The sequence below is a fragment of the Pavona decussata genome, unplaced genomic scaffold, assembly GCF_977016875.1.
Source record: "Pavona decussata unplaced genomic scaffold, jaPavDecu1.1 SCAFFOLD_58, whole genome shotgun sequence".
Taxonomy (NCBI): domain Eukaryota; kingdom Metazoa; phylum Cnidaria; class Anthozoa; order Scleractinia; family Agariciidae; genus Pavona; species Pavona decussata.
In genome coordinates, this window is record NW_028145480.1 from 5149367 (window position 1) to 5172500 (window position 23134).

The window sequence follows — 23134 nt, forward strand, 5'->3', positions numbered from 1 at the left end:
AAAGTTTTGAACGACTAGTAAATTTATACTAAAACAATTAGATTATTCGCTCTCGATTTCTATGCCTAATAGTTGATGAGGGCGAACGCGTGAAATAAATTCCTAGCTCATATTCTAATTGTTAATGATTAGATAGGGTTACAGAGCCGGTCGAGGCTAATAGAAGATTACTTCGATCATAAGGTGGCGGGAGAATCCAGAATTTGGTATAACCGGTATCTGGTTTATGTAAAAAAAATGTATAAAGGAAAATAGGCCAATATATAAAGATAATTCTAGAGGAAGACATTTTTATGAGTCAGTATTTAATTATTTCACAGATAACAAATATTATTAGAAAAGCAATTAGAAAAATACTCGTCAAAATGATCGCTAGTATTTTTACCCTTTGAGCATTTTGTACTCTTTTTTTTTTAATAGAAAATGTAATCATAGTTATGAAGAAAAAAAAACGAATAGAAGCTCTCTGATCCACATGTACATTTTCATACAAATATGATCATAAAAATAAAAACTAATTCTAAGAAACGCAGAGTCTTCAAAAAAAGCGTTCAAAGTGGCTGTTTTTTAAAGAGTTACATTGTCACTGGAAGGCCTACAAAACAAAACTATAAAATATCACTTGAACAAAAAAAACATTCGTGTAGGCTGCCATTGAAATCGTTTACTTATCTTCTCGATGTTGCGCTTTGCTATCGCTTAGTCAATCAAACAACAGATTGAAAGGAAAATGAAAACACTTGACGAAAAGAATCGCGTTTACGGCAAACGTGAGATTCGCGTTTATATTTTCTTGAAATAAAGAGTACAAAGATGAGAATAGTACAAACTAATTCTGCCCTTTGATGCTAACGCAAAACTACTCGATTTCACAGAGAAACTGGAAACATCAAGCGGTAAATATAGGCTTAACATGGTCACGTCGTCATATCTCACGTTCGCCCTTTGCCATAAACGTCATTCTTAACCTCTCTATTGTATGCGCATGTGCACGTCACACGGATGTATGTGCACGCTTCGTAAATGCCCGAATCTCGTTCCCAGAGCCCGCGTTACCATTATAAGGGTAAAAGGGGCTCTGGGAACGAGATTGCATAAACGCACGTGTACTTTTCTCATCAGCGGGGTAAACAACAGCAATAGAAAGATAAAAAAAAAAATCAAGGCGAAAAACGTTTTTTGTTTTCCATCGAGTATAAATCGTGCCAATAGTTTCGTAAACAAATAAGTAAAACAATGATCAAACGACTTCTTACAAACAAAACAAAAGAACCTAAAACAGAACTCGCGACCATTGTTTACTTCTTCTTGTATCCTTCTAAGAACTTCTCAATTTGCTCAAAACCCTTGTCTCGTGCAATATCAAAAACTGTTTTCCCCGATTCGTCTTCAATGTGTGGATCAGCTCCCTGGTGACAAAAAAAGAACAGCAACGTTAACGAGGTTGATCGTCCGAACTCACTCCGACTAGAAGCCGGTTTACACGCTGCAAGTCGGTCCAGCAGTATAGGAGCAGTACGTAGGCTGCGAACAGTCCCTTAATTTTCTAAAGATGATGCTACAAGGGACGATTTTAATGCAACATTGTTGCCTTAAAAGTTGGTATCGTGTAACAGCCCGCGGACAATTTTTAACCAAACCAATGTGTTGCGGTAACACACCTGTCCTCAAAACTATGTAACGCGTTACCGAAACAAATGTTGCGTTAAAAGTTGTCCGCGCGCAATGTTGGGTTAAAATTTTGCTATCAAAAGGTCCTTATGTGCATCACATTTAGGGAAAGTAAAGCGAGCAGTGCACTCTCGAGCGCGCGCGAAAATTTGCTCCCTCGAGGAGACGCGATACGTAAAGGGAAGCGGTTTCCCTAAGAGAAAAAAGATGCTTCTCGTAGTCTAATCGGAGCGAGAATCGTACGTCTAATTTGACCCCCGATTTACTGGAATTCGAGAAATCAAAGTGGGCCCGATTCAGAAAATCAGAATGTCAGTCGGTCTGACACCCTCAAGGAAACTACCATGTCAATCAAAATTCAACAGTTTAGGTAAATGTGGTCCGAGAAACTTGTGTTCCTTAGGGACGACGTGCCGGTCTCAAAAATTAAATTTAACAGTCGATCAATTTTGCCCCAAGTATGTCCTTAATGCTAAAGTGTTGCTTTGGACTGCGAGCCGTCTCTTTCCTTTCGTAAGTTCCGCGCAATATGAAGCGCGCGCGATGGATCTCGAGAGCGGCAGGCGGCGAAGTCGTGAGAAACGCGTGCGCGGAGGTTCATAATTTTACCGACATTTTGCGCGTGTGATCTCAGGAAAAAGTACGACTGCTCGCAGTCTAGCGTTACGTTGACAGCATCCCCCAGGATGAATAGGGTTAAAGAAACAGACCAATTTCGATATATTAAAATTACAACTTGGCTACGAGGCTCAGGGGAATAAAACAACAGAAGCAATTACTTATCTCTGAAACTCAAAGTAATTTCTGTTGTTTTATTCTCCTAAGCCTCGTATCCAAGTACGAATTTTAATATATCGAAATTGGTATATTTCTTTAACCCTATTCATCCTTGGGGGGGGGGGGGGGGTGGGGAGAGGGTGGGAGAGGTGCACAAACTGTACGCGCAGATTTTGGAAATTCATCATGTTAAGGCAAGTACCTTCCCATCCCCCAACTTTGTGACCTTTCCAAAATTTATCTGGCGACAATTTGGTAAGGAATTTAGTTGTTCATGTCTCCATGGCAACACGATTTGACAGCCAGTTTCTCCGGGGAAATTTAGATTCGGCGACTTTAACCACTTGAACTTACAAGTTAGTTTAAGGGGGCAATTCACCTAAACGCCATTTTTCTGCCACTTGACATGGCTTTAATAGCAATTTCTCATTCACGTTTCAAGCAATTCAAAAACCCTATCATCATCCCGTGAATCTGTGTTGTGGGGTATTTTGTGAATTTTTGGGTGATTTTTGGATATATTTGGGAGGAGTAGTTTTTTTTTTTAGAAGGATTGGTCAAATTAAGAGAAATAAGAAATATTGAAGATTTAGTGAAGTTTTAAAATTAGAATTTGTATTTAATAATTAATAGACGGATACCAAGTTAGTCCACTAACAACCCTGAGTGCTCTTGCGTGGGTATCAACTGTCTGTTGGTGTTCCAAAAATCATTTTCCTTCCTTTATTCCTTCTTAAAACCTCTTTAAATTTCATTCAAATTTAGGTAAATTGCCCCCTTAAAGGGAGACAAGAACATAGCTTTCTAAACATTTACATCGAATTTACAGTGCCAGATACATCCATCTGAAGTGGATGCGAGTTAAAACGCGCCTTTTAACATGTTAAATATAACAATAAAAAAAAATGAAAAATAATTTGAGCAAAATGCTCCCCCGTCTCTGCTCCCCCTACCCCCTCATTCGGATAGAGTTACTGGGCACAGAGTCCCTGCAGAGTTCCACCCTCACCGGTCCACCCGCCGAGGGGGCTCCCAAAACCTGATGATGCTGAAAACATTATATAAGACGCGACAGCGTCTTTCCCTCCCATTTCTTAGACGTGCACGAGGCGCGGCCTCGTTTTGGTGCGAAGCTTGTTTTCGTCCTATAATGTCATAAAAATACTGTTTTCATCCACAACTTTGGCAGAAGTCTTGAACTCGTGGATTTCTTTACATCTTTTAGGTTGATGTCGATTACATCAACGATTTTCTTTAAAATGTTTGTCTTAAACAGTATTTTGTTTGTCAGTCACTTACTTGTTCCAAGAGGAATTTTGCAGTTTGAAGATGTTCTTTGTCAACAGCTGCCATCAGTGGAGTCATACCATCAATATCTGCGTACTACAAGAAAAAAAAATACCGTTAGAGCAATCGGAGTATCCGTAGAGATTCCACGTGGGGGAGGGGGGAGGGCTGGCGCAGTGATTAAAACACTCGCCTCCCACCAATCTGCTCCTGGTTCAATTTCCACGTTGATGAAAGTTGGAGACCTAGGAGCAGATAGTGGGGACGAGGAATTTTTTTTCCGTCGGTTTCGACTTTTTTTCTCCTCGTTCCCACTTTCTGCCCCTGGGTCTCTTAAGTCCTAAGTCCTAAAGTATGACCATTCAAATGAAAGCTACTGAGTAGTACTTTCCTGTGGTGCTGTTTGTTTAGCTGTACACGGTTTTAAGCCTGTGGATAAAACCTCAATCCCATTTAAATGATATATTTTAATAGCAGTATGGTGTTACTTATTATACACGCAAGGGAGGCTAAATTGTTTTCAGCCAGCGCAACGAAAACTGGCCGTTTTCAAGGTACATCTTAAATGTTTGTGATAGGTCTGTTGAACAACACCTCAAATAATTTTTAAAACAGAATTTTTTTCTCAACAGGAATCTCGTCACTTTTAAATTCAGTTAAATTCAGCTCTTCTTCCCTCCCCCCCTCGCCCCCTCCCCCCCCCCCCCCCCACACACACACGCACACCTGCCCCCTCTTCTCCATGATTCAAATTGTCCGGCCTCAATTTAACTCTATCGATGAAATGCTATCCATTGATTTGCCATTCAAATGGCAGCTAATGGACTATAGATAATCTACCATTTTTCCCAGCGATCGTGTAGTGGGGAAAAACGGGAGCAAGTGCGAAAATCCCCACCCCTCTGTTCGCCGGAGTACCGATATATTCGGCCCTTTCTGTTATTAGTCAACGAAATAAGGAACTACTCGTTCATTGTATAGCCACCGTTTTTTCAGTATTATCAAATAGCCATGCACAAAATTTTGAAAGTCGGCAAAGTTAAAAATGTATTACCAGATTTCTTTGTTAATTTTACGAAGAACTTAAGCCATTGTTCAAGCCTAATTGAGAGTTGAAGGCGGTCTTTTTCCTAGTCATGCAAGAATTTGAGCTCTCGGCCTCTAACGAAAACTGATGTCAAGTTCAACGAGAAACAATTTGTTGGCCTGATCACATTGATTGATTGGGTGGTTACATGTCAGAAGGCGGCATCAGTGTCAGTGTCACCTATTGAATAACTAAAAAAATATTTGTATGGTTGAAAACGTGCAAATTATAATGGTTCAGTTTTCTTTTACAATAACCCTACTAGTGCACAGAAACTAGTATAATTCATCATCGGCTGCGGATGGCTTGGATGGAAATGGATTGCAGCTTGAAAAAAAATGGAGAATTTTTTCAAGGTCCTTCTGAGTATTTTAAAAAGTTGCTAAAAACTGATTATTGTTTCTTTCTCTTCGAAGAAATCATTTCATGTTTTCCTACGAGTGTCGTAAGAGCAATTTCATGTTAGAAAAGAGATTCTTAGTAAAATATGTGAGCAGCTTTGACCAACATATAGCAAAATCTCCATGACAGCGCCCCCTTAAATTTAGTGTTTGTCGTTGTACGAAGTAACCTAAAAAGGACACTCACTAGTCACAAGTTTTACATTTTTTTTGTAGACGCCTACGTGCATCCGTCTATCTTATCTTGTAATCTCAAAAGACGCTTTCCGATCAGACAGACATAATTTTCACTTTGTAAAACTCTTTTTTTTATTGGGAGAAAAGCCATGCGAGTTCCAATTGGCACTTGTCCAATGGTTGGCTCCAAAGCTGTTTTAATGCAGTTTTAACCAAAACAGGGAATATTAATTTTGATCACAGTTTTACTGAGACGAAAGACTGTTTTATGCTCATATAATCCGTTTCTGCAAGATTCGAAGAATTTTTAAGGAATTTGAAAGTGGCTGAACTTAACGGCAAGCGCGTGCTTCATTTTTTCTTAAATCATTTAATAACCGCCGTGAGCCTTTAGGCATTAGCAAATTAACAGGATATTTAAAACAAGTTAAAATTCTTACGTCAATGATAGCCATGTTTTCTAACAGAAATCTAACGATGGGAACTTTCCCTGCATCGGCGGCGTAATGAAGGGCATTTCGTCCATGTTTCACTTCGGCATTAATCTCAGTTCCCTGCAAAACAACGTAAGACGAGACTATTACCATGATACATCCGAGGAGTATTCTGGCCGGAGGTATCCCCTATACAACTATAACACCTTGTTTATTTTGAGCTGATTTAATTTTGTCTTTATGTTACTTTTGTGATGTATAGTAATTTCCTTTTGTAGTAAACTATTGAAATAGTGCGTAAATAAAAAAAATCTGATATCTGAGTCTAAACGTCTTTATATTTTGTAAGGATTTGGGGCTGGAATGTTTTTGTGAATTGAGGAAACAAGGCGTTTTGCGAAAATTTAACACGAGACCAACTTAGCGAGTTTTGTTACTGATTTCAAACTACATTCATTGTAATCGAGTGGTTTTCAATTGAGTGTCATTGAACCATAACCAAAGTAAACTACTCCGGCCAATCACAAGTCGACAGACGTAAATAGCGCCCTGAACCAATCAGAATGAGAAGCTAATACATGTTACATGTAACCCGAACTAAGCGCGGGAAAGTAACGATTGCTTTTGGTGTCGCTTCTCATTGGTTGAGCAAGTGGAGCGAGTTCCAATGCTGACCAATCACAGAGCGCTCGAAAGCAAAATTGACACTCGACTGAAAACTGCTCGATTAATATTTATCCTTTCCCATCAGGACAAACATGAACTACATGTATTACGTACGTTTAAACTATTCTCCCTCTGAAAACAAACTGTAAAAATGTTTTTAAATACATTTAAGGTTTAGGCATCCTCCTAAAATTTTGAAAGTTCTTGTCGTCAAAGTTCTTACCAAAAAGAAGAGAGCAGAGCGGAGGAGCAAAATATATGAATAAATAGATAAATAAATAATAAATTGACGGCAAATTAAGCCAAAGGAAACATTGATATCCTTCAAATAACTTATTACTCTTACTAGTAATCAATGCCTCCTCCCCCCCCCCCCCCCCCCCTCCAAACCATTAAATTTTGACCCTTTGTTAGAAAGGGTAATAAGCGGGGAGTTTATTCGAGGAAACAAGGTTTTGTTTAGATTATATACTATTGTAGTTTTCGCAAGAGACAGGGATCATTTATCTAGTGGTAACTTAAGAACAATCTGGGTATGACATGACGCAATTTTAAGGTACTCAGTTGTCTTTTAAATTAACAATTTACATTAAAATTATTCAATTTGGATAACGAGTTTGAGATACTAAAATTACATTATTGAGACAGAAATGTGCACTGATAGAATTTTCATCCTGAAATAACGAACAACTGGCAAGTCGAGTTATTCTACAATGCAGTCACTTCTGAGATGCTTTTCGTGTGAAGCAAACTTCATTCTGTTTTGCCAGCTCAGGCATCTGTTTTTGTGTCAAAGAAAACTGTTCAGAACATTCCTTCATGGTAGCTGCTGAACCTTTTGGCTATGCTTTTAGATTGTAAACCGGCTAATCCAGTCACCAATTACCACAGATACAACCTCAATACGAAAGCACTATCTAACATACAGCTTGATGGCCGGTGAGCGTATGCACCTTTAGTGGCCGCGTGATATAATTTTCACCAAACAGCTTAAACAACAATTGCAATACTTACGGGTCTCTTCAAATGCTTTTCAATATAAACTAGATCTCCAGTTTGAATTGCTAGAATAAACTGCTCGCTGGCACTCATGATTTGGAAGAAGAGGGCGACAATAAAACCTGCTGGTGGTGAGCGAAAGGCGATCGTTTAGCCAACAGACAGATTCGAATACCGTGGTCTCAGCGAGATGGTTCGCAGGGATAGTTATTAAATTCTTCAAGCTCTGAAGCGCAATCAACCATAAGATTTTGATTAAATGTCAAGATAAAAGATCACGGGGTGAATTTGGCTCTCTCTTCTTTATGGCGCCCAAGGAGGGCCATTTAGACCTGTAACCATGATCCAAATAAATTGACTCGCCCGAGACTTCGCATATCCAGAAAGGTACGATTCGGGTTACAATTCAAGGACAGAAACGCTTTCCTCGCAGGTGAAAAAATGACATCTCCACGGAGTTCCTTACTAAAAAAGGTTTGTTCTTTCGTGACAAAGTGTAGATCTAGACTTAAAAGCCATTAGGCGGTTAGCTTGATAGGTCTTGATAACTATGTGATATCGATCGGGACAAAACCGGACGTACAAAGTAGCAGAAGTCGTTTATGGAAATCATTCATGGTAAAAAAAGTATATATATTTTAAAGGCTAATCACTAAATAATTTCTGTTTTAGTGCTAAGACATATCAGCAATTTTCGTCTGACCGCTCCTACATTATAGGCCTCGACTCAGAATGAATCATCCAAAGCCATTCTCAGTTTGTTTTACTTGCGTGCAAGCTGTCATCATTAAGCCCTTTTCAAAGGGGTTTAGACAAAAAGACAGAGTTTTATGTGCTTAAAACTTGAAAAGGTCCTGCAAAATCCAGACATGAATCCATCAACTGTTGTTTTTTTAAGTAATCGGCTTTGATTTTTCATAAAAAAAAGTTCCCAAGTGAACGCAACTTTTTTTCAATATAAAATCCCTCTGAGTGTGTACCAAACTGAATGGCTGCTCAAACTAGTATGTGCTATTTAACTCGTCCCCGGGGCTCTCTCCCTTTCTCTCTCTCTCTTCGTGGGAACGAGGTTGGGAACGAGGTTGTTTGCTTGTTTCACGCCGTACTCAGGTGGGTCTAGAGACTTTACATGAAATCCTAAAATGTGGCAACTCAAACGAAAGAGCCGCGTATTATTTTTTTACAAAGTACATGTAGCGTGTAATTTAAAACAGTTATCAACTTTTTTTAATCTCTGGTGGTCCAGCGGAAAACCAAAGCTTTAATATGATAGGATTATATAATAGGATTATACAATAGTTTAGTCAATCTCAAGAGCCCATAGTATAAGAATTTATACCAGTGCACTTTTCCAAGCCAAACTTTCTCAAAATGAATAACTTGTCAACCCGAATACTGCTTGATTTGGATATTATAATTTGCTATAAACTTTATTCTTCGCACATTTCTAAGAGCAAAGCTATTTTCTTTTTTATTGATATCGTAACAATAAACAAATTGATGCGAAGAAAATAATCACACGATGATTCGGCGACAGTTTACAAAGGGAGCTTATCAGTAGAATGGCAGGTATCACAATTGACTGAAAGAAGCGAATAATGACATAAGGCGGCAAGTGAACCCTGAAGAAACGACTTAAATTAATGATGAAGAATATGGAAAAAAGGAATGTGATTTAATGCAGGCGTTTTTCCGCGTCTTTCTTTTGAAAAAGAAGAGGGAAGGGAGGGAAAGGGAAAGAAATCTTCCATCCCCCTCCTGGTTAGGAAGGCCTGATACTCAGGTTAGAACTAAAAAGTTCTGAATAATCTCGCCCCATTTTTGTTTAGGGTTATAGCTCTAATGCCAATTAAATTTTTTGTTCCCTACTAACAATGCCTATTTTTAAAATATGGAAACGCTTTTCGGAAGTTTAAAATAAATCCGCCCTCGAAATGCAACAAGAACCGAGCCGCTCGGGGATGCCGAAATCACTATGACAGCGGCTCCGGCAGCAGGAGGAGCCTGGGTACGAGGTCGAAGTTTACTGCGTGACAAATCCGTGACAAACGCTTGACAAGAGGGATGACAAAGGTTGCTCAGGAAGTTAGTTTGCCGCACTCCCCGGCGAATATGGAGTCTTCAAATGAAAAATCTTCCCTCTTGGGAAAAAATCAAAGGGAATCTTCAGGCTTAACATCAACTGCATCGACAGTCAAAGTAGAATTCAAGGTTTACAAACGAAGATGGTATGTTTTGTCGGTGTACACAGCCCAGGCATTTATTTACAATCTAGCGTGGAATACTTGGGGTCCAATTCAGGAACCCAGCAAAATTGCTTTCGGATGGACAGATTTCAACCTTCTTTTGCTGACTTCGTGGGCTGCAATCAGTCTTCTTGTTACCTCAGCCCCGTTTACTTGGTTAATGGACACGAAAGGTAAAAATTAATTGAAAAATTTTAGAACAAAAAAGCAATGCCTTCTGAGTTTTAGAGTTTGCTCGTTGTACGGGTCACGAGTCAAACTCGTAGCACGAGCCAAGCTCGAGCACGAGTCAAGTTCGAGTCACGAGCCAAGTTCGAGTCAGGGTCCAACTTTTATTTTTCTCTTGTTGTTTTTCCTTCTTCTTATGTTTTCTGGTTGTTATTGTCTTCATAATGATGTGCTAGTGGTAAACGAGTGCTACGAGTAAACTCTCTGAGTTAAATGAAAACGACGGACGAATCGACGATGCGCGCTTCATATTTTTTGTGAAGTACGTCGCAATTTGTTTCGGTGGGCGGTAATATTTAAGCAGCTCGTTGTTATTTGTTCAGTTCATGTTTTAACATATTTCTTCGTGGAATCTTTTCTACTACATAATTTCATTTTCAGTTGTTTATCGAAGGCGGCCCGTTTATCGCGGATTTAACTGATTTCGCAATCGATCGAGCTTCTGCCAGTTGTGGAAAGGGCATGCGAGCTACTGGGTAATACATTACTCAAACACTTTCGAAATTTCTAAACCCACTTCTTTGCAGTTTTAAATTTGCAAGATGGTTATAATCGATATTCGAAATCATTAATTTTATAGAAATCGAAATTCTGTCATTGAATGCTAAAGGGGATTCCCTGTTCTTTCTCCTGTAGACGGACGGAATTTAAAGTAAAATGAACAAGAAACTTGGCATCTTATTGCGTAGTTTTGAGAAAGTTTACATTGTCCAAGCACACTAATCAGATAAGCAGATCTTCTATTTTTAAGGACTATAAATATTCTGTAGGCATATAAAATCTTATTTAAAAAATTAATTTTAATTTTATCGAAATAAATTAGTTTATATAACTGATAATTTGCTTACTTTCAGTTCTCCCTTTAATTACACTAATTTGATAAACAAAAACAAATAACTTTTGAAGAAACAAAATTTAATGGCCATGACTAAAACACCACATGAATATGATTTCTTCCTTCTTGCTTCATGTGAATGTTTGTGTTATATATTGCAGGATAACTCAGATTAATATTAATCCGTGGATTATAATAATAATAATAGATTATAATAAGGTTATTATAATCCAGTAATAAATTATTATAATCCAGTAATAGATTATTATAATTCAGTAATAGATTAAGGCATGGCAAAAAATTAGAAGGATTAGATTATTATTAATAACATCATCCAGATTAATATTAATCTCTATTATAATCCGGATGAAATTCCCATTAATGTTCAGATATGACAGATCTATATGACAGACACACTGCAGACATAAAACGGGACTGACGTGACATAACACTGATCACATCAGTCACATGATGATCACTTGCATGTGCTAGAGTAGAGCTTTCTTACTATTTATTCCTAGCTTAGTGCTTGAATATGCAAAGTGGAGTAAGGGAGATTCCAGTCAACCAGCAAGAGCTCACAAAGTACGTGTGGTGTTTAATGAAAGAGACACTTCCCACAACCTACGTGGCCAACATCTTCTCCATGTCCCCAGGATTAATACTACAAATTGTGGCTTACACTCTTTCCGTTATTCAGCTTGTAAACTTTGGAACTCGTTACCAAACTCACTCAAAACCGCTCCTACGACCAATGCTTTTAAACTAGCAGTGAACCAAATCAAATTTAATCGTGATTGTTGTTCTTTTTGTAATTTAGTCTTACTTTTATCTTTTATATCTTCGAAGATATTAGCATAATTGTTTGCTATCTGCAATTTGAAGTTAATTAAAGGTTTTTACTGTTTTTTTACTAACGTTCATGAAAGGGATGCCGAGTGAGTTGCCGAAACACTTTCAGTGACTTTGAAGTGAGAAGATGGGAAGCATGAACATTGTAAAATCTGTTGATGATGTTGATGTTGTTGTTGTTGTACAGGAGAGTAATGCACTGTAATACAATCATGTAAACTGAATAAAGCCAAATTCAAAATTAAATTATTTGTGCCATTTAATCATTAATTCAGATAATTCTACAGTTTGCACTATTATCTACAAGTCATTGTTAGGAAGAGTGAGCAAGATTACCTATGGCAATAATTCCTTGTACCCTATAAGCCAAACTGAAACAAACAAACAAATAAACAAACAGATCCGCACTGAACAAAACAGCTAAAGCAAAAAGAATTTCCTAAACATCTTTACACATTTTTACGGTAGCGGAAGTGTGCAAAATCTTCAGAAGCTTTGGACAAAGATTAATCCTAGGAAGGAATAATATTAAATAAATGCTACGTAGGATTAATAGGAATCCTATGTAGGATTAATATTTATCAGATTAGTATTAATCTTACATAAGATTAATATTAATCCTAATTGATTAAGGCACGGCTCAAACCTCAGTAAAGGATTATAATAATCTATTTCTGGATTATAATAATCTGTTACTGGATTATAATAATCATTAGAATTAATATTAATCCGAGTTGTCCTGATATTGTTATTACTGTATACTGGTCGAAGGTTTCATGAACACTCTCCTTTGAAGATCCTTTGAACATTTTTCGAAATTTCTGACAATTTCTGAGGAAGACTGAAATTGTACTGGGAAAAGAAGAGCAGGTTTTATTAACAATAAAAATGTTGATTGAAAAGAAAACGGCTAGATTTCATGCATGTTAACCATACAAGTGATCAAAATAATGTTTGTTTGTATGTATTGATGATTATGTGTATGTTGCTTGGATGTTACTTATCTATATTTACATGTATATGTAGCCATGTTACTTGCATGAACCTGTATATTACCCATAGGTACAGGTGTTTCTCGTACATGTATGTATCCGTCTGTTTTAATTGTATATACAATTTACATATATGTATTTCCGTTATTGCCACAATTTTAATATTAATTTTTTTGACAAGTGTTTTTACAACTACCCATTTCTAACTAACCAATGTCTTTTCTTTAGGTCTAAGAATATCTGTGCTTTTAATAGCCTTTCTATCAGTTCTGGGTAAAGCAATCCAAGTTATTCCATTTGCCGATGACAAAGTGCGAACAGTTTTCATCAACTTGGGTCAGTTTCTCGTGATGGCTGGAGGTCCTGTAGCTATCGGTGCTCCACCCCTTGTATCTGCAACATGGTTTCCTCCTAATGAACGTACCACAGCCACAGCTATTGGGACGTTAGTGGGATACTTTGGAATAGCCATCGCATTTGCTGTTGGACCTGCTATGGTTCCTAATGAGATTCCAGCATCTAGCATTGGAAACTCATCTGCTACAGAAAAAGTTATAAATGTGGGAAGAATAATGAACCACAAAATAACACAGTATACATATTTTGAACTTGGGTTGTGTGCAGTGGTTTTCCTGTGCATCCTGTTGTACTTTCCAGCAAGACCTCCCCTTCCACCTAGTCTTACCTCCTCCAGATCTCACACACTGAGCACGAAAGCTTCATTCAGGCGTGTACTGAAGAACGGCCAGTTCTGGCTGCTGATTGTGCTGGCTGGCGCAAGTTTTGGGATCTACTTTGGCTGGTTGTCCATGCTGGATGTCTTCCTGGCCAAATTTCAAGTGGATCCCATCACTGCCGGCTGGCTGGGCTCTAGTGCAACGTTAGCAGGGGTTATTTCTGGTGTTTTGCTGGCCAGGTACAGTAATTTAGTACTTAATTTTATTCTAGCTAGGTAGTAAGTGGAGGGGAGGTTTGAAAACAGTATCAAAAAATTCCATTTTAAAGAATCATGGACCTTGTTGATTTATTTTATTCACACAAGAATTGAAATAATCAATAAGACATTGTGTTTCAAAACCTTTAACCCTTTCCTGCCCGAGGAAAATGTCGAATTTTTCTAAATCGTTAACTATGAACTGGGAGACCACATGTGATATACCATTTTAAAGGTATTTTCTGGGGTGTGCTATAAATCACACCAACAGAGATGGAGGAGGTGACATATTAGAGTGAGAAAAGTCCAAAACGAAAGATGAAAAACATTGAAAATTTTCCTATTCATTGTATATACTGGGTATCCCCCTAAACTATAGCTTAATGTACAGCTCTTAGTGCATTGCTTGTTGTAAGATATCAACTGGGCCCTTAACGTACAAAGGAAAAAAAACCCAAAAGTTTGAGGAGTGGTAAATCAAGTCTCATATAGGAGGGGGGCATGATTTTATGCCTTCAATTTGTAGATCTTTCCAAGATCTTTTGGTTGTGCAAATTTCACACAAAGTGACCAAATACTGAGCTCATAATTGCGTCTTGTGCCATATGGCACTCTTGGGCAGGAAAGGGTTAAATTGCTTGCTTTTACTGATTCTCCAACTGTCTGTTTGTTTGGCAAGTAGCACTTCTTGTGTTCAATAATTGCAACAAAAATTGTTATTGGATTATACAAAATGTCCCCAGAGCCAGCAGTTTGCTTACTTGAAAGCACTGAAGATGAGTTCACTTAGCCTGCTGCCCAGTTGTTTTTAGGGAGTTGTCGTCCTCCTGGCCTGGTAATACAACAGTTTTCTTCTCAATACAAGTATTACCCGAAGGGGTGCATGGAAAAAAGCCTTAAGTGACATCTGATTGACTGCTGAATTCTCCTAGCAAATTGCCTTGTTCTTCCTTGTATGAGCAAAGGAGAATTTGACATAAGATCAGATGTCACTTGGGTTTTTTTTCCACTCACCCCTTCACATGTACATGTACATATCATAGAAGTGCATGCTATGCACCGTTCAAATACATGGACATCATTTTATGCAAAAGTGTTATTGGTACCTGCGGCAACAGCCATACTTGGTGTCAGCATGAAACTGTAAGCTGTTTGCATTTGGTGCCCAGTTCCATTAAAACTGTGTACATAAAGTGGCAACTCAGAACAGAGATCTGCTGGATGGATCTGGCCAGTTACTCATGGAAATTGTGTGCAGACCGTTGCACCTGCCTAATTCAGTACCTGTGAGGTACATGTACAGCACCTCAACCTTGCCTAGGGGAGGGGTGAAAGGGTACTTGAGTCTTAGAAATTAGTGACTGGGGACTTCCCTGGGTTATAATTTTTCTGGTTAACTTTTATCAGGAGGAAAGAGTTTTTAGGGTTTATGTGGAAACCTTTTTGGGTTATCTTTTGGTCTGTTCGACTTGTTTTGGGCCTTGACCTAATGGAACTTTTGAGGGGTCTAACAACTACAATTTATTTGCACCTGCCCAACTCTATTAATGCCTGACTCGACCCCCCTGCAAGAAGTGTAAATACTAGGTTAAAGATATGAAATTTTTTTTAAACTATTTACGTTTACCTGCACTAAAAAACATTTACCAGATGTTTTGAAGCAAGTGCTTGAGAGATTCAAAATGAAAACAAATAAAACATACATATAGTGTCACGCACATGCCGACTTTGACTTTCTTCATACTGTGGTTCTTTATATTTACATGTTTCAACCAGATCTTTAAACTTACAGGGTAAAAAATTAATATATACAATGAAAGTTAAAACCTGTTCATATATTTGATTGTAGTTAACAACCTAAAATAAAATTGAAGTCATAGAGACATCTACAATGTATTAATTACATTCCATACAATTTGTAACTACGTTTGTGCGACACAGTTAAATCTGCTTTGTGGGTCTAAGAAGCATGAAATTGGCGCCTTTAGTTAACAGCATTAATTTTTTTTACTGCTTCTGTTTACAGGTGTGCAGATGTGGTCAAACACAGAACAAAACAGCTGTTGATGCTTCTCTTGACACTCTCAACAATATCCCAGCTAATCTTCAGCTTATCGTGTGCAGGCATCCTGCCGTCAACCAAACCACTTCTCTACAGCTCCATCATATTTGGTGGTTTTGTCTACAATGGTACATTACCTCTGTTTTTTGAACTTGCCATGGAGTGCGTTTATCCGGTTGGTGAGGGAATAGCTGGCGGCATTTTAGTAACCATGGGGAACGTTGTTTTGTTGTTTTTCTATGTCGCTTTTATGGTGCCGCATTCCGATGCAAGGTGGATGAACTGGGTTACAGTAGTTGGTCTTGGATTGTGTGTTGCAGGGTTGTTAAATTACAGAGAGAAGTACACCCGTCTTGATTTAGACTCCTGCACTAATGGTGAAACAGAAAGGGATCCTGTAAACACATGCAACGATGAACCTTTAACTCAACATGTTTAGAAATTGGCAATTCCTTCGTGATGTGCACCTGATAATATGTTCAATTCAAAATATGTTAATTAATATTTAGTTATCCTGTGATGCTAAGGACTGGCTCTATCATCAAAACAACCTCCATATTCTGCAGAAATATCATAATTGTCCAACGAATAAACATAAGGGGCAGGCACAAAAAGATATCATCATCATCATCATTTATTTGCCTTACCAAAAAAAGAAGAAATCATTCAATATACATTTACACATGGTGAGGAGACCTCAAGAAACCACCAGGCTTATAAGAGAGGCCACCTCGGCTGTCATTAATAAATAAAAATATGGTGCTGCGTAAGTGTGGCTTGCTCAATTCATGATTTTACAGATAAAAAATGCAACATTTTTTCCTTAAAGGTGAAAAAACTAGATGAAGAAGTAATTGATATTGGAGAGAGTTCTAGATTTTGGGACCTTGGTAAAGGACTGTAAATTGCTTAAAATTTGTGCGACAAGAATGCGATCGATGCGATCTAAAAAAACGAGTGTCTTAAAAATAATATAATTATAATTTGATTGGAATGTGTTTTGTAGTTTCTAGAATTACATGTACATAATTTCAGACTGTATGAAGGATTTGCTGCAAAAGGGGTTTAGCACTGCAGATTTTTTGTGCTAAATGTGGTATAATAGTATCAGATCCATATTTGAGTTTTGTCTAAGTAAGGAATTTCTATGGATTTATTTACTGACACTAAACATAGTGCATGCATAGTGGCCTTAAAAGGGAAGTATCACGCAAATTTGCTGTCATTTCAAAACCCAAAAATGTTTGTATGTCAGCAGAAACAAAGAAATAATTGTCAAGTTTGTTATACATGTAAATTACCACCCAGTGCAATAAAACTGTCGATTAGTGCCTCTGGCCAGAGACGTATAGGTCGGTATGGATTGAAACTTGAAAAATGTTAGGCTAATGTTTTTCAAGTTCTCGCATTGCTGTTTCCAAAATGCGCTAGAACAGATCACAATCACGAGTTCCTTCCAAGAATCGAGTTGATTTCTTTCCTCTTGTCATTCTAGACTTATTTGGCAGCTGGTTGAAGGTTGTATTTCATCATTTTTCACAAAAGATACCAAAAACCCCATGATACTTCCCTTTAAAAAGGGAATCGTTAAAAATAGCTTTCAGTTGGTGGAAATTAAAACGTACTAGCATTTTATCATGAAAATGCCGTAAAAACTGCATGGGTAAGTTTCAGGGCGTTTTTGGCCATTAAACCTTGTGTACACCCTTCTTGCTGCCAGCCCTTCATATATACTCTGAGATTTTACAAGTTTTAGGGTTACTATAATGACAGATTCTGAAATTTTTTAAGATAATTTTGCAAAAATTATCAATCATTTTCAAAGTATTAAATACATTAAAATAAATTAGGTGGATGAAAGTTTAAGAGTATCAGATTACATTTAACAAAAAGTGTAAATAAACAAAGAAAGACAATCATTACAGCAAATTAGCATGTTTTCTTGATTATTTTATTTCCCATTTTCTGTTTAAAAGGGCTTTGCAGCATTTTCTTGTATTTAAATCCTGGGAGTCTATTCAAAGCCATTAATATACAGTCATGAAAACACCTTATTTCTATTTACAAATCTCTATTTCTTTTAAATAAATCATTTTGATATTTGACAATATGTACAGTGATTGCCAGGGTTGATGTCTGTACCAATTTTTTTTAAAGCAGTTTACGTACATTCTTGCTACGATGGCTGTGTGGAAACAGGTGTGCTAGGTATATTTTCCATTCCTATAATTTCCAACTTTTGTACTAATAGCCAAAGAGTGCAATCCAACAAACACTGAATTCCTGCACAGGGTAATTTTTTATGTAATTTGGGCTATATTTTGATGTTTTCTGACATAGCTAAAAGTTTATCTGAGCGCAGTCTCAGAGTGTAAATGGAAAATATACAGAGATTGCAGAAGGCTCTCTCCCTTGCCAGCTCACTGGCCAGTAAATGGTACCTCTGCCATAAAGAGGTTTGTGAAAAATCCTAGCAAGTGCCTGCCATTAGGCTGGCCATTTACATCACAACTTCTTGTTTACTCTTAAATGCAAGACAAAAAAAACTACTTCAAGTTCTTGAGGAATCAGTTTGTTTACAACACAAAACCAAAGCAAATCTGATCAATAACCTGCAGTCCTTCCACGAGGCAGGCAGTCTAGGGAGAGTTGTTAGAAAACAATAGATATGTACAAGTCCTTAGATTTCTGTTCCATAGTATGCATCATACGCTACCAATGTACCGGTGGAAGCCTCAGTGGCAGATATGCACCTTTGCCTTATTATTTGGACTTGGGTATGAGTATTCGCTTCTGAGTAGGAAAGGGTTCTTTTCCGAGGTGACCCTCGACCTGAGCTATCCAATGACTCATCGTCTTCATAAAGTACTTTAACAGCATCACCACTGATGTTCAGAAGGCACTGGCCCTGTGTATTCAATAATTTGTGTAAGCTTCCCAAATACAATGATTTTTAGAGTGGTTAGTAATCAGATCACTATGCCTTTTAATAACATGCGGACTCTGAAGTTCATCCTACTATTACGCTTTTCACTGTTGTCAATTGCTGCAGCAGACCTCTAAGAAAATAAAAATCGTTGGCTCAACAGGGTCAAAAGGCCATGTTCGAATCGCACGCTGTGATTGGCGGATTTCAATCCACTTTGTCGGTTTCTATATTTTTTGCAGTCAGCTAGTTGTCGCCGTAATTATGATTGTCAGCAGTAAAACACGCAAATCGTTAGTTGCGGTTGAAGTTCAGAGTCCGTATTTTATTGAAAGGCGCAGTAATGACATGAACCAAAGGAACGGAGAGGTAAACCAAGGTATGCCATTAATGTAGCTTGTAAATAAAGAGAGATTTGAGATAGATGAGTGTGGTCCATTTTGCGTGGACAAAAAGCTGTCTATACTATCACTCTAGACTGCAAAACAGTCGACATTGTTGCACTAGCATGTCGTATGAACACATGAACTTATTCACTTTCTTTAGAGAAGGTCTAGGATGGAGAGTGCAAGTCATTGAGAGATGAAAAAATGCATACATGTGTGTTAGGCTTGCACAAGTGAATCCAAACCTTGCTACACTTTGGGTGCGAGTTTTTACTTTAGGCAATATGTCTGCCTCCATGAATTTTTTAAAAAATTTAAGAGAACTGTTTTGGAATCAATTGTTGTTATAGTCTCAGACTTGAGTTTGGTATAATATTATATTGTGTAAGGAGGGAGGGGTTGGGAGAAAGAGAGACAAGGTACGACAAGTAGCCCCAGCCTCCCCTCTCCTCGAACCGCCTTGGTAAAAGTCAACTTACAGATAACTTGTAATAGTTACTAACCTGGTGTTTGTGAGGATTGTCAAATAAAACAATCTCATTTAACTGGTAAGAGACTATGGCATTTCCTCCGATAGCCAACACATGGGCTCTAAGCATGGCTTGAGCCTCAGCCACGAATGCTTGCATAAATACATTTAAACCACCATTCTACGGAGAAAGAAAACACTAGTTAGCACTGAAATATCAAAGTAAAGTGTTACAAAAATTAATAAATCATTTTCTATATATTTTTTTAATTTTTTACCTGATTCTGAGGCTTTGGGAAATAAAAAAAAATGACACCTAGGTTTCGTTAAGGGGTCGGGAGCCTTTTTTTCATGAAATGTTCAAAATTTCAGTATTGAAGGTTTTAGTCATCACAACATAACCTATCACGAATAACATTTCTTCCCGATTTTTAACCATTTATTTTACCAAAATAAAAAGAAATGCACCGCTATTCATCTGTCACCAATCCACAAACACCATGATCGTTCACATGACAACAGGTGAGGGGATGCATGCAAGCTTTTGGTTGCATAATACGTTTTACGTTATTAACGCATTACGTAAGTATTCCTTGGTTGAAAGTAGCTGTGGTTTCTTTAACCGTATCTAGACCGGCCCATGGCAACTTTGAACCTGAATAACTTTTGAGGAAACGTCATGAGACTGAGGACTTTTTCAGAAATTTATCTGGAAAAAATTGGATGAGGTCAGTTTGTGTACAATGACTTTAACGTAACTATAGCAACCAGTTTTTAAGAGGGAGTTTTTTCGAAAAATTTAAAATCCCTGGAATTACCTTTCTTACCGAAACTTTTACGATTTTAGCTCATATTAGTGTTCCTTTATTGGTTTTGATTACTTTTCGTTCAATTTCTGCGCTTTCTTGAAGTTTAGGGGAAATCCAGAAATCGAAGATGACGGATCCAAAAGGGCCGCCAATTGGCAACCATGACGTAATATGTACTATTGACCCTCCAAGCCTCATTGTCATAGCTTTTATACTTGCGAAGTTATGGCGGCCCCAGCAGAAAAATAAATCCGGTCTAGATAGGGACATTTCGCTCGTTGCCTTTGTTTCACTCAAAGGTCAAGCTAATGTCAATAGATGTTGAGAAAGAGCAAGGAGGAAAGCAAAATTCGTCGACATTTCTTCCTACGAAGAAATTACGGTCAAAGGCGACAACATCAAAGACAATTCCATTTTCTTCTGCGAACAGAAGAAGAATTTGCAGTCAAAGATTGAGGTTTTGTTCTAAAGAAAATTGTTGGTAGATGAAACGATTCCATCTCTCAACGCCGTTTTCAGTGCTATCTCCAAAAGAAACGATCGGAAAGCATTCGAGACAGCGAACCAGTCGAAGCAAAAGCCTCGCTTGCTCGCGTGAACAGCTCGCTTTCTTGACCATGAAGAAAGGAAGTGGTAGCAGTCTCGTCGCGATTTAGCTGGAGTGAATGTTAGGGGGAAAGTAGATTGAAAGAAAAGAGCAAAGCGAAAACTACGCAGACTACCCAGCGGCTTTTACCTCCCCGAGAATAATTTCTCGCGGAAAGGTATGTTCTGATATCTTTTAATGGGCGACGGCACTGGTGTCGATTTGACTCACGGCGTTTCCACGACAGCTCGTTTTATTAAACGCCTTATAACACGCATGATTCGCCCGTTAAGCAAACACGAAGCTGTAGGGAGTCAAAATACTTCAGATGCAGTTCTCGGTAATGAAAATTTGCATATTTTCGAAGTCCCAGGTCAGGCGGGTTTTAATGGTTTGGCTTGAGACTTCGTATTTTCAGAAAACAATATGCTACCTTAAGCAAGGTGTCAGCAATGTTTTGTCTTAATTCCTGAGATATTCCTTTTTTCGTGAGGCAAATACACCAAAAAAAGCAAGCCAAATTTGAAATACAATATTTCAGAGATGATGTAAGTTATCGGAAATCACAGACACCTGTTTTGGAAGCAACATCTGCAATTTACAAAAGTGTCACTAGTATCAGGATGGGTCATTTCTCCCAATATCTCCTCAAAACTGCTTGAAAATTTCTCGAAAAACAATTCCCTTTCACATATCTGTATTTACTGAGCAAAACCTGAACACTATTTGCCAAAATAAAATTGAAAATTTTCCCGTTTTTAGAGGCAGTCTGAAAGGGCACCTGATACCTTAAGTTCGCTTTATTCCCCTCTGGATCAGCCTCCGAGTCAAGTTAGACAAAAATTTTTTTAATGTATTGGAATGTTAGTTGGTCTTCATTAATTTCAATTGGTAAATTGTTGCGAATCATGAGGTGTCTTTATGAAGAAATAGCTCGGCATTCCACCTTGGGGAGGGAGGGTTTAGAAATAAAAGAGTAAGAACTAGGCTGTACTGAGCAGTGCAGGGAGAGTTTTGAGGGTGGGTGTCACGGGGAGGATTGTTCCGGTCTCCACGTTTTTCAGGTAAAAGAATTTGGAAAATGACACCAATAAAGCTGTCTCCCTTTGGAATCATTCTCTACATAAACTGACATCTTAATTACAACGATGGTAACACTTCAAGATCTTCCAACTGACATTAACCTCTGGGTCACAGCAGTGTAGTTCCAAAATCTTGCAAAACCCCAGATTCTGAGCTTGCAGTTTTAAATGCTGTGTATGTGATACCAATTATCCTCGACAATGTCATTTTCCAACCTTGAAAATTGGTTGTCTTGTATACCATAGACTGGAATTGACTTTACCTCGCGCACGGTGTGGCTTTCCCGTATCAGAAACAAGTTGATGTTGCCAAGGTATTGCTCAATCTGCGTATTTGGCAAGTATGACATTGATGTCACCTCAACAGCAGGACGATATGGAGCCTGTAAATTACAACAAATAGTGACTCGTAGTGACTAGTATCTAATATTTCTCCGATCGTTAGCATATCACTTCTGGATCAAACATTCAAGTCACGAGAATGAAGGAAGTCAACACCAAACTCTGCCAACTAGTACCACAAAGAGATACATGAAGAGCAGTAATGAGAATATGTATGCTGATATTGGGGTAGGGTCTAAATGCGTTCGACGTAGAAAGAACGCTCTCCTAATACAGATTGGAGTCGAGATTGTATGGGACAACGTTGACTGAATGAATGGATCTTGGGACGCGTATCTGACATCCCCCACAAATTTTGCAGGGGCGGATGACATCATTGCCAACTTGGCAAAGGAGAGGGAGAGCCTGGTGATATCGAATGCACTCCATAATCTTTCATTATTACTAGTTAATTAGCGAAGGTAAAGTTGCACCAAGCTCCGAGGAAGCCCATAGATATACGGCAAAGAGAATCCAGGCCTAAAAAGTTCAAAAAGCGGATAACTTTATCCGGTGGGTAAATCGCTATCCAGAGGATAAAATGTATTGGTTGGAGTACATTTTATGGGCTGGATAGCGAATTATCCACTGAATAAAGTTATCTGCTCTTTGAACAACTAGGGCCAGGAGTATTACTACTTCCCCCTGAATAGGATGCTAGTCCATTACAGGGTTCTGACGCCCACTTACTGTAGGTAGAGGGAGACAATATGGAGTCAAGTCCCCTGTCTGTGAAGACCATACCAATCTAGCCTTGAACAACTGGCCCTCTGTTTTTCTGATTGAAAGATAGCTCAAATGTCTGTATGGCCAATTAAGCCACCATTATTTAAACAAATATTAATAT

At 38.1% G+C, this 23134-nt stretch overlaps 3 protein-coding genes across 4 annotated transcripts in view; 1 reads left to right on the plus strand and 2 right to left on the minus strand.

Moving 5' to 3' along the window:
* Positions 1 to 286: 286 nt before the first annotated feature.
* On the minus strand, positions 287 to 7716 carry LOC146479844 (myotrophin homolog). Its single transcript, XM_085110726.1, has 4 exons — positions 7515 to 7716; positions 5841 to 5954; positions 3748 to 3831; positions 287 to 1409 (listed from the first exon to the last, which is right to left on the minus strand). The coding sequence occupies exons 1-4, from the start codon at positions 7590 to 7592 to the stop codon at positions 1299 to 1301; spliced, it is 387 nt and encodes a 128-aa protein (XP_084966852.1). The 5' UTR covers positions 7593 to 7716; the 3' UTR covers positions 287 to 1298.
* Positions 7717 to 9398: 1682 nt separating this feature from the next.
* On the plus strand, positions 9399 to 17758 carry LOC146479845 (solute carrier family 49 member 4 homolog). The gene is made up of 3 exons (XM_085110686.1): positions 9399 to 9918; positions 12881 to 13568; positions 15613 to 17758. Exons 1-3 carry the CDS (start codon positions 9564 to 9566, stop codon positions 16085 to 16087), a joined length of 1518 nt encoding a protein of 505 aa, XP_084966812.1. The 5' UTR covers positions 9399 to 9563; the 3' UTR covers positions 16088 to 17758.
* LOC146479846 (C2 domain-containing protein 5-like) overlaps positions 17578 to 23134 on the minus strand; it is a 50224-nt gene continuing 44667 nt past the window's right edge. For both annotated transcript variants that reach the window (XM_085110669.1, XM_085110668.1), the window contains 3 exons: positions 22170 to 22289; positions 19464 to 19610; positions 17578 to 18556 (listed from right to left, as the gene is read on the minus strand). In XM_085110669.1, coding sequence (XP_084966795.1) covers positions 18329 to 18556; positions 19464 to 19610; positions 22170 to 22289 — 495 coding nt within the window. In that variant the 3' untranslated portion in view covers positions 17578 to 18328. The remainder of the gene's footprint in view (positions 18557 to 19463; positions 19611 to 22169; positions 22290 to 23134) is intronic.